The sequence below is a fragment of the Cavia porcellus genome, unplaced genomic scaffold (genome assembly GCF_034190915.1).
Source record: "Cavia porcellus strain 051 isolate PalLab524CR breed Dunkin Hartley unplaced genomic scaffold, mCavPor4.1 scaffold_12, whole genome shotgun sequence".
In the NCBI taxonomy this organism is placed as follows: domain Eukaryota; kingdom Metazoa; phylum Chordata; class Mammalia; order Rodentia; family Caviidae; genus Cavia; species Cavia porcellus.
The window spans coordinates 57,069,421-57,081,510 of NW_026947495.1; the positions used below are offsets into that span (position 1 = coordinate 57,069,421).

General features: G+C 39.2%; 2 protein-coding genes across 5 annotated transcripts in view; both read left to right on the forward strand.

Annotated features, from left to right (window-relative positions):
* Positions 1–12,090, forward strand: part of Cers6 (ceramide synthase 6) — a 267,795-nt gene that overhangs the window by 248,274 nt on the left and 7,431 nt on the right. For 2 of the 3 annotated variants that reach the window (XM_063259221.1, XM_003478656.5), the window contains 2 exons: positions 10,653–10,809; positions 11,369–11,392. In XM_063259221.1, coding sequence (XP_063115291.1) covers positions 10,653–10,809; positions 11,369–11,392 — 181 coding nt within the window. The remainder of the gene's footprint in view (positions 1–10,652; positions 10,810–11,368; positions 11,393–12,090) is intronic. The other variant, XM_003478655.5, reaches the window with a different exon arrangement.
* Positions 1–12,090, forward strand: part of Nostrin (nitric oxide synthase trafficking) — a 97,950-nt gene that overhangs the window by 3,741 nt on the left and 82,119 nt on the right. The gene's annotated exons all lie outside the window — the stretch shown is intronic.

Genomic DNA, 12,090 nt, shown 5'->3' on the forward strand with positions numbered 1-12,090 from the left:
CAAGCAGGAAAATGATCGTGATTATCCCTGACATCTCTCAGCATCATGGAGCAGAAGGAACACTTCCTGCTGCCCAGAATACTTACTCCTTAGAGTAGATTATTGCTTATTTGGAATTGGATTGCCTTTTAAGGTGGACTGATTTTTACTTGGATCAAAATCTTCTTCTAGATAACAAAATATAAACTTTGCCTCAGAGCTCACACTATAGGGAACCCACCCTGACCCCTCAACCCCAGTGTGAGAGGTTAGATGTTAAATGACCCAACACTTCATAAGATGGCATATAAATCAACAATAGCAGATATTCAGTATAGGCCAATTAAGTGTGTACTTAGCACCCAAAGTAGGCCACAAAAATTTTTTAAATATTTTTATTTTTGCATAAAAATTGACTTGATTCCTCTTGTCCAAACCTCTCCCGCCCTATTACATTTACAGACTGTCTTGTGCTAGATGGTAGTTAAAAATCATTCACTCTTATGAGGGCAGACATAAGGACACCACTGTCTTTCCTGGCATTCTCTGATCCTATGGCCACTGCATCACCGCTGTGTTTACTTTCCAAATCAGTTACAGGCTCAGCTTCATGTTCTATTTCAGAGGACAATTTCTGAAAAATCCCAGGAGGTTAAGCATAAGCTCTGAGTGGCTCAGGGTGGACGTGGGGTGAGGAAGAAACTGAAACGAGTGGGAGCTCAAGAATCTTTGAGTTGGGACAGTTCATAAACATGGACACTGTTGTCCTCATTCAAGAGCTGGGGGGAGGGAACAAAATTTAAACACTGGATTTTACCTAGTAAATATTCAGGCACACACAATCAGTATATTACCCATGGTCACCATTCTCTACTCAGAATAAGAATGGGTCAATAAAAATTTATTTAGAATTATCCCTCAAAATAGTTTTTTAAAAAAGCAAAACAAAACGAAAAAGTACTGACAGCAAATAGAGAACCAAAGGGAAGAGGACTGCAAAGGTGGTTCCCAAACTTAACTGTGTTGCAGTCATCTGGGACTCATTTTAAACTCCAAAGTCCAGGCTCTCTCCAAGACTAAGTCCATTTTAATCTCTGGAGATGGGCTCCACCCCGGCGTTATTACTGAGAAGGTCCCAGGGGAGTCAAGTGAGCAGGCAGGTTGGAAGCCACTGAGGAAGGGAGCTAGTCTTATAGTAAAAAGCCACCATTACTAGAAAAGGCGACTTTGACTCACCTTAGTGGACGTGTATGTATTTTATACAGCTGTCCAAATCTCAGGTGTGTTCATCAGTGAGTCAAGAGACGCTTATTAAAAAGGAAGGCTCTGATAGAGCACTCTGCTGGGTACTTTCCTCCTAGATTCTTGACCCTGACATGGGAGTGTCCAGGACAGGAGTGCAAATAGAAACCTACAGGCCACACACCTAAGTATTTGTATTAAAGTTCAAACTTGCTAACTGTAAAATGAGACATTCTGACCTGAACGATATCTAAGATAATTTTATGACTACAGAATATTAAAACATCATTATTTATTTAGTGGTGTCCTATCTTTGAACAACATGTAGAAAGTCTCTGGTAGTTTATTATCATAAATACTATTTTTAAAAATAGAGTTTTTTTCAGTGAACTTCAAAAATCCTGAATTAATTCCTTAGGATAAATGTTTGCCAAAAGAATCCCCTGGTTAGAGGACGTATACATTGTGATACACAGTAACATAACCAGCCAAATAGAATACTATGCCTGTTTATATTTCCACCCAGTTCCTCAACTAGAGTACCAATTGTTGTACTGCCCTCTAGCTCTGTTATAGTGTCCCCCATAGCTCTGCCCTCATAGTTCCTGGCAGTGTTTAGCAGTCAGTAGTTACTTCCACTTGACTTTGATTATCAAATAATGACTCAAGATGGCCTTGTTAACATTTATCGCATTTTATCGTTGTAGCTGAATATAACAGCATTACATAAGTTGGGCTAAATATAATGATAACATTCTGATCAGATATGATACAATGATTCTGATCAGGTCAAATATAATGATACACTTCTGATCAAAAGCTCTGTTGCCCCCAAAGTGATTCTGCCCCAAACAGGAACTTATAGCAGTGAAGGTCAGGTTAAGAATCTGAGAGGTAGAATATGCACTGGAAGCTTCTCATTTACTATGGTACCAACACCCAGTGGTTCCAAATGACTTACTTGGTCACCTTTCCTGAAGAGAAAAGAGACTGAAGATGCTGGTTAGGTGTAGTTAACATACTTTGTCATCACTCAGGTACTAGCACACAGAGCACTCCAGGTTGTGGCCAGGGCGGGGCAGCTTCAGACTGTGCTGTGTGAGCCGGTGTCAGTTCCGTAAGTAAATTAAGACTGTCCTCACATGAGAAACCTCATTTTTCCTATTCAGCCTTCTCTCTCTGCTTCACACTTTTCTGGAATAGTTGTTTTCTGTGAACGATAGTATCTGAGCATTATTTTAAAAGAGCATCTGTGTTTTTCAAAGACCCTGTGTTCTCATGCCTTTTAAAGATAGCTTTCCATCCTCCCACCAAGATCTCTGCAGTGCTCTCCTATCCAGCATCCCCACCTCCTCTCTCTCTCTCTCTCTCTAAAGGAAACCACTCCCAAATGAGTCTTCATAAATCAAGGCCCTCATAGTTATTACCACATGCCCAAAATCATCCAGGATTTCCTTTGCTTTCCACTGGTCAGACTTCTGTTCCCAACAACAAAAACCTTCCAAAAAGTGATGCCAGACAACAGTCCTTCGACTACTGCCTTAGAGGTACTCTATTCAGTTATTCCTGATTCATGTCTATGCCCTTTGCTTTTTTTAACCCACACTAACCTTTTTTGGAACACCTATTATATTTAAGACAGTTTACCTTAATAATCAGTATGCTTGTACACTCCTCACACACTTATTTGTGAACTTAGACCTTAGCTGTCTGTTATGGCTTGTGTCTAGATGTCCCCTCAAATCCTCATGTGATCATAGAAGGGATTTTTCAGACATGGCTGGATCTGTAATGTGTGATTAAGCGTGTGGTGCTGAAATCAAGGGTGTGTGGTTTGCCAAACCAAACAGTAATTGGTTTGGCATAGTTCTGGGTATGGATAATAGGAAGGACCAACCTGGGTGTTAGTGCTACCTGCCCTAAAAGCATATATCCTGGATAGATTTTTAAGGAACAAAAGAGGGCTGCCGTCACTTGTCACTTGCTACCTTACTGCTTCTTACCTTCATGCCTGCCACGAAGCGTTTCTCCTCTGTGATGCTCCTCTGCCATGTGCCACTGTGCCTTGGAGCCAGCTGACTATGGACTAAAACCTCTACAAACTGTGAGCCAAACAAACCTTTTTTCCTTTAAATTTGGATGTCAGGTATGTTGTCTCAGCAAAAGGAAAAGTAAATAAAAATCCATTTTAAAATGTCTCTGATATTTTAGGGATGACCCAGATGGCTTTATAGTTTCAGAAGATTTTTTTTTTTAAAGTATTGGCCACAAAGAAAAGGGCTTTAAGAATATTGATATATGTGACACAGAAATGTGCCTAGTGGCATCACATTACATCATCTGTGCCTCAAACCTGCACCCATTGAAAATGAAAGAAAACATTATAAGCCTGTTGCTGGCAGTTTTCTACGTTGTTGAATTGAATGGGAATTGGAGGTGAGCACTGTAGACTCTCACTTTGATGCCAACCGTGCCTGACCTGGTTGGGGTGTTGCTGTCCGCCAAAGTTACAAGCATTAGAGGTGAGAGGTGGATGTGGTAGGGCTGTGCCAGTGGCTTGCAGCTGCCCACAGCTAAACTCATTGCTGGGTGAGCAATCCCTTAGCTATTGCTGTCTGATTAAATGTCCTGGTGCTGAAAGCCAAGGCTCTGCAGTTTCCATGTGCTCTGGAGCCAGGAGGAGAGAGATTTGCTGTGGTATGTAATAGAATGTTTCTCAACTCTTCATTGAGTCCTACGTAAAGTAGGATTTTATACTTTCCCCCCTAATTTTCTCTCTTCCCCATATATATATAAAAGTAAAACTCAAAACAGTGCTTTCCCTCTCATTTTCTTAGCCTTGTCTGGCTAAGAAAACACACCTCGCTTAAGAAGAATGCCTTTACATATGGGGTATGTTTTACATGGAGAAAATAATCAAACCAAGTGACATTTTAGATAAACTTGAAAACATACTAATTCATAGAGCTACTTACGTGAGTTAAGAGATCTCTTGTAATCATCTTGTCTTAGGCCTTTTTCTGTAGGTAAGAAAACTTAGGCTTTGAAAAAAAATGTCATTAAAGTGCTAGCACAGAACTGAGTGTTTTGCTGGCATATTCTGACTTCTATCTCAATACATAATACTCAGAACCATCAGCTCTTTCCTGAGTAACTCACTTCCCGCCCACTCTCCCAAACACATCCATTATATTCTACAGCAATTATTCCAGTTGATAACATGATTTCAGTTCTTTTTTACCCAAAGTGCTATGGGGTTTTTGTTGTTGATCAATTTTGCCTGGTTATTATTCAGTGCATATAGTTATGTGTTATTTTTCTTTCAAACCTGTGAGCCTGCAGGAGCATTTTTTTTTTCTAATCTAAATCTCTACTTTTGCTCTCCTACAATTTTCTTTCTTTGTTTAGGGAGCAGGTGTTTATTTGGTTTCTTTCTCCTTGATTTGGAACATTTTACAATTTCATCAATTCTGATTTACTCTAGGGGAGGCAATTCTTTCATGAATTTGTGTACTATTTTTCCCTTGCGGCTGAAAGGCAATAAAGATCCTAAGGTGTAGAGCTCCCTTTAAGGCAATAGGCTTGTGATATATTTTCTCTGTGTGCAGCACTTCCAAACTTTTCAGGGACATATCTCTAAGATAAAACTAAAGATTGAATCCTGGGAACAAAAGTTGTTTTTAAAAAGAACTGTAACACTCTCACTGGAATCCATGCATGTGTAGAAATCCCACATGAAATTATAGCCCCCTCCTCATCCCCTGCACACACAGAACTACCTAAAGGGGAAATTAATACAGACAAGGTGTGAGTAAGAGGCTGTCCCCTTCCTTCCAGCCTCACTCCAGCTGCTTCTGTGTTCCCCCAGTGGCATGGAAAAGGAGTTGGCATGGGTTAGTGGAGAGGCCAGGGCAGTGTCAGGATGGGACACTAGAACAAGCAGTATGGGGCAGGTCCAAGTTTCCTATCGTGTGGGCATCCAATGTGGGGAGATCATATAAAAGGCAGAGTCCACAAGGAGCTCTGAGTTAGTGTCAGAGCTAAAAAGACATGGCTCAGGCTAAGAATGGTTCTTACTGTGGATGTGAACAAAAGGCAGCCTTTCAAGGGAGAAAAATGTGAACTGGGGGGTAGACTGGGGGGTGGGGGGTCCAGAGCATACTATTCCATCCTGCCATATGAGAATGGGAGGAGGGTTTAGAAAACGGGAAAGAGGAGTTCTTGCAATCTCATTTTCTCTTAGATTTCTACCTGCCCAGCAGGACTTGGCCTTATCTAACCTTCACTTCAAGTAAGGGATATTTGAGACATTACATATTCCTCAACTCTTGCAAAGAGAAAAGCAAAGAGTCTAGGACTGGCAGTCTTCTTTTCTGAGCTGAAGATGCTTTCTCTGAATGAGATACAGTGGAGCTCTTTTTACTCTAGTATGAGTAACTTCCGAGTTGTGAGGCGTGAGGGGGAGAGCAGAATGCTTTAAGTTACAGTGATGCTTAGAAAATAAGTACAACCGTAAATATCTTCTTAAAACAAGATGCCAGTGCTTGCCTTGCTTAACAAAACAGTTGCAAAGGCCAGACCCAAGCCTCTCTCCATAAATCAGCACCGTTTGTGGACTATGGGACTATGGAAGGAGAGAACAAGGCCTCACCAGCAAGCGATCCCCGCCTGGAACCCCCATATTCATTGTTTTGCTTATGTTAAATCTAATATCATGAGCAGCTATTTATAAGATAGCAAAACATTTGGTAGCCATGTTGGATTTACTGTTGACTTGTATTTGTTGTTTTGTTTTTATTGTTTCTTTTCTATTCTGTTCTGTTTGATTTTTACTATGCCTGGAGGTATCTGTAGCTATTTTGAAGACAGTAACAGGCATTATGGTAACTATTGCTGATTTTGTAAGGTTTTGAAGTCGTGTATCGCTTATACTGGTTTATTTTGATTGATTTTATTGTTTTATTTTCCTAGGTTGTATCCTCTTTAAAAGAAAAAAAAAATGGTTGCAGACTTTTCTGCATGGGTATATTCATCTCCTCCCAATATAACCTGTATGATATTTCTGTAATAAATTCAGAATGAAGAATCCATGTAAGATAAGAATGAGCAAAACTAACTACAGACCATAACCAATTAAATTGTTAGGAGCTAACAAAGGGGTTAAGCCTACAATCCCAGCACTCAGGAGGCTGATGTAGGAGGATCCTTGCAAATTCAAAACCAGTTTGGGCTACAAAGTGAGCCAAGGCCAGCCTGAGCTGCATAGTGAGACTCCGTCTCAAAATGACCAAGAGAGAGAGAGAGAGAGAGAAGAAAAAACAAAGAAAGGGGAGCTCAGTTTTGCCTGCAGAAATCCTACTCGGAGGGGAAAACTCAGCCAATGTCTTAGTCCCATTATTCCCTGTGATATTTCACAAGGAAGAGGGTAATCTGGAGATCAACTGTTTTGTGCTCTGGGCTCACCTTTGGTGAATGATTCTGGCAAAACAAACAAAAAAAAAAAAAAAAAAAAAAAACAGACCCCTCTGAGCATGTTACATGCATGTGTGAGATGCTGTGTAGTGGTTAAGGGAGGCCTACCTTAGTGAACTGAAAAATAGTCTTTTCTTGGCCTTTCTGGCCCCATAATCTCCTGAGTTAAGCTGCAGCTAAAGTGTAATGTTGTAGAGGAGCTGTTCTTTGGGAAAGAGGAAAAGCATTTTTCTTAAAAGCAATATGTTGAATGCAAAAACTATTTGGGGGAAACCCCACTGATATTACAACAATTATTTAAGCCAGAAGTTGCTAGCTGACAGAATATTCGTTTTATCAGCTCACAGAGTAGTGTCTTCCTGTTCATTTTATTGAAGTATAATTTACACGTGGAGTATTTTGCACAGATTTTCAGCATACAGCTTGACAGATGTGTATATTTTAAAATATTTACACATGTTTAACACCATGTAATCATTACACAGATGAAGATACAGAAGTTTCCAGGATGCCAGAAGCATCTTGAATCCCATGTATTGGGCAGTCCTCCCTCAAAGATAGCTGCTATTGTGAATTCTGCCACCATAGATTCATAATAGCATAATTAGCCACCTAATACAACGAAAATCCTATAATGACCATTTAACAGTTTGTCCCCAAAAAAGAACAATTTCCTCAACACAAACATTCTAGGTTTGCTATCTTTGGAGTACAAGTATCATGTTGTCTTTCTCCCCAGCAGAAATTCCTCATATATTGTGTGTGTGTGTTTTTTAACCAAGTTCCACAATAAGAGATATATTCATTTGGTGTACTGATTGTGTTTCCCCAAGTGTCTCTGCAGGCAGCCAAGTCAATTTTCAAAGAAATCTCATTATGTTTTGAGAGGCATTTCAAGAGGTGCCACTGACTATCATGGCCAAGCCGATGAATTGTGATGCAGCATTTCAGAAGTTAACGTGAATGCCATGCTGTCAGCTACTGCTCTGATGCCCATTCAAATTAAGCCAAGCAGCAGCCTAGAATTAGAATCATGAGAATCATGAGATTCTAATCATGAGAATCATGAGAAAACCTTTCAACCTGCAACCCAGCCAGTATGGCTTCACAATCTGTAGCATAATGTAGTCACGGGCACTGTCCACACAGGATCCCTTTCTGTTCAAATGAAACTGTTCCCTCTGAATATCAAAATATGTAGGGGCATGTGTTAAGAAGCAGAGCTAGTTTTGAAATAAAAGAATTGCTATTATTTCAGCACTTTCTTGTTTATTTTACTGCAGGATAAACAAACAGTGAGCAAATACATCCAGTGAGTGTGCTGTTTGCAAGTGTTCTCACAAGGCCCTGGACACAGAAAATGGGTTCTTCCCACTGCATGGAGCTGGGCCTTGCTTAGCTTTGTCCTGTGTTTATGGGTGTTTAAAAGGTTCATTCCCTCTTAAAAGAATAAACAGGGCAGCAATATAGACATTATTTTAATGTAATCTTTATCACAAGTTACTGTTTTTTTCTAACCTTTTTTTACTGGTCAAAAACTTGAAAAATAGAACAATGTGAAGAAGCAAATGTAAAATTCCCTGATCCACCAGAGAAAATCCTACTGTAATAACTTTGATTAATTCCTCCCTAGGATTTATAATTTCCTCCCCCTCTCCCTGTCTCCCAATCGCTTTCTCAATATGTGTGTCTGTGTCTCTGTCTCTGTCATTCTCTCTCTGTCTCTCTTTCTCTGTCTCTCTCTCTCTCTCACACACACACACACACACACACACACACACACACCTACACACACACTTCGTGGAGTTGGGATGATACCATGCATTTTCTTATATAATTAAAACTCTTGAAGCATGTTTAATGTTTTGAATGGCTTTATAATTTCTAGAATAAAAATGCAAACTTGGTTAATCATTTTCTCTTATAGGATATTTTCTGTTTGCTCTTTTTAAAGTATTTGTAGATATTTTATGTCTATATATTTGGAATTAAGTCTTTATTTTCCTGCCATACTCAATAACCAGAACTTCTAGTGTTAGATAGTAATGGCAAAACTGGCTGTCCTTGTTTGTCCTTAATATGAAAGGAAGCAGCTCTAGTGTTAGTATTCTGATTTGAAAGGGTTAATATCATGATAAATTTTCTGAATCTATCATATCATGATAATTCTAAATTTTAAACACCAGCAATAAAGAAATGAATATTACCAAATGTCTTCTATTTTATTAAAATACTTAGAATTATAGTAATTTGGCCTCTGGATATAATTATTATATTGATAGATTTCCAAATGTTAATCCCTCCTTCCTCATGATACTATTATATCATGTAGTATTATACTTTTAATACACCATCAAATTGAATTCTAGACTGTTGTTTTTGGGATTTTCACATAACTAGTATGGCAGGGTAAAAAACAAACTGTTAGCATGATTTTAGTTTATGAATGGTGTTGCTGAAATTGAGGGGAGAGACCTATTTATATCTGTTCTCTGTTCTTTTATTTTTGGCCCATTATCCTAATCTCTACTATTCTGAGACTTCACAGAGTACTTTTTCTTAGCCTCTCTTAGGGCACTCACTCACCACACTGTTTCTTGTATTAAAATTCTCTGTATATTTGTCCTCCACTGTGGTAGGAGTGATCCATGTCTTCAAGAATTCTCCAGGAGCCCCCTTTAATCACTAAGTCCACTTAGTCTTTCCTATAGAATTAGACTGATCCCCACAAAGTGCTGCAGTGGCAGGAGATGAAAATGCACTTAGATCTCCAAGCACTGTGGTCAGCTTGGTAGGAGGAGACGAGTAAGAGTGATTCCAAAACTAGAGAAGTGCTGTGCTGCAGTGTAGGGGCTGTGGCAGGAATATGGGTCCAGAAGCATAAGCCAGCTTCCAGTGGAGATCTCCACCGGCCACTGTATTTGGTCTCATAAATATTCTGATTCCTACTATGAGAGGAATTCATGTGGTTTACACTTAAACAATGTTTCTGGGGCTAATTTTTTTTTTTTATCTTAATGTCATTGAACGGTATTCTTTGCACTTACTGAAAAGCCAAAGTAAACCCAAAAGATCATGTTGGCATTTTAACAAGCAGTTGAATATAGAATCACATCCAAAAAAGCAAAGTCATAACAATGGAAGAAACAGTGATGAGGATTGGGAGAAAATGAAATGACCCCACAATGCCACTTCTTGTGTGTCCCCTAAATAAATAAATGTGTGTGTGTATTCTAAATATCCTATAGGATATTTATATCATAGATATAGATATATGTATATATTTCTCCTAGAAGAGAGATTAGAACACCCATGCTCTTACCAGCACTGTTGGCTATAGCCAAAAGGCAGAAGCAACCCAAGTATCTACTGAAGGGTGAATGAGTGAACAGGAATGTGGTAGATGTGTACAACTCAGTCTTAGAAATGAAGGCCCTTCTGACACTTGCTGCGAATGGATGAAGGTTGAGGCTGTTTTGGGAAAGACAGCTACTGTATGATTCTACTCATTTGCAATACCTAGAGCAGTAAAATTCACTGAAGCAGAAAATAGAACAGTGGGCTCCAGGGACAGAGAGGATGTGGAGTAAATATTACTGGGTCCAGAGTTCTGTATTTGCAAAATGAAGAGTTCTGAAGGTGAGTGATGGTGATGATTACAGAATGATACAAAATATGGCTTAAAATACTTAAGCTGGTAAATTTTGTGTTCTATGTGTTTTAGCAAACTTACTTTTAAAGTATCCCGGACAAAGTCTACTACTTGAGCTAGAATCACCATGAAGTTCGTACCACCAAGGCAGTACTTCAAGGGATGTTTCTTCCTAGGACTCTTTCAAACCATCCTTCCTGGGGTGGGGAGATCCTTGACTCTGCTTCTGTGTGCAAGCTAGAATTCCTTTGGAAGGGAAGTGAAATGCTGTGTTCAGTAATCACCCTTTTTAATTTTTATTTTTTAGGGTGTTAAACACCACATTTTTTGAAAGTTGGGAAATCGTTGGACCTTACCCTTCCTGGTGGGTTTTTAACCTACTACTTTTGCTACTGCAAGGGTTGAACTGCTTCTGGTCTTACTTGATCATAAAAATAGCCTGCAAGGCTATTTCAAGAGGCAAGGTAAGCTAAAACACACTTTTCACTATGTTCCAGAAAAGCTGGGGGTTTTGTTTTTATTGTTGTTTCTCTGAAATAAATGTTATTTCAAATTTCATCAGAATCAGTACTATTTCTTCAAAATTAAGCTAAACTACTGGGAGCAAAACAAACTATTTCCTTCTATAGTTCATTTTTAAAGTCTTTGCACTGATGCCCCATGATCTGCATTTGCAATTTTAGATTTAATGATACGTAACTTGTGTTTTTTTCTCCTCTGTGTCTCCCTTGATCTTTTATACTGAACAGAAATGTAATTAACTTTATTCTTTTTTATATAAATTTGCTTGGTGCAATGTGCCCCTTTAAGTCAGCCTGTATTTCAAATTGAAGAATAAAACATTCATGATTTTTCCAGCAAAATCCAGATAAATCTCTGGGTTGAAAGTGGACTTGTGTGGCTGATTGGAATAAAACTTCCTGAGCCACAGACACTTTGTGTAAAGCAGTGACTTTTCCAGATTATTCTCTGTAACGTTTTCTTACTTCATTGTTTGTTCTCTTCCTCCTGCCACCCTGGAAGGCTGGGAAGTGGAACCCTTTACATGTAAGTTTCTCATGTTCCCTTTCTCTGCCACACGCCTTTTGTAGTGGAACTCAAATGCTTTCATTTCACGCATATTGTTCTGTCTAATCTACCAGCACTTACCAGAAGTTTTAAGTCTCCATTAGTGGCAAAGTTAGGAGCAACAGCTCTGTGCTCTTCTGTGTGTCTGTAGTCTGCTAAATTTTGCGTGATTCAACAGGGAAGGAGAAGTTGACCACTGGTGCTCATGCAGGTGGCAGAACCTGCCCCTTCTGCAGGGCAGCTCTGGCTCACTGTGAAGTGGGTCCTCAACATCTGCTGCTAATATAAACCCCAAATAGGTCGATCAATTAATTTCTTATAAGCTGTTCATTTTTCTCTGTGACCTCCTACTCTTTGAAATGAACATGTATTTCTATTCAAACCTGTCCTGTCCTCCTTTGGGTACAAATTAAACCCACGTGCACAGTACTGTCAGTGTGATAGTAACTAAGGTCGCATGGAGACGGTGCATTGGATTACTTGTGTCTTTATCGCACAGCTATTTCCACCAGATGTACCGTTTTTCCTCTAACTTTTATTTCTTCATCTTTATGATGCGATGATTATCAATTTCATTCCAGATTTCAGATTTTAGAATTTCTTAACTGCCATTGCCGTTGTCATCTAGGAGAATAAGATTATTCATCTGTCCATGGGCTGCTTTTCTGTGGGTTAAG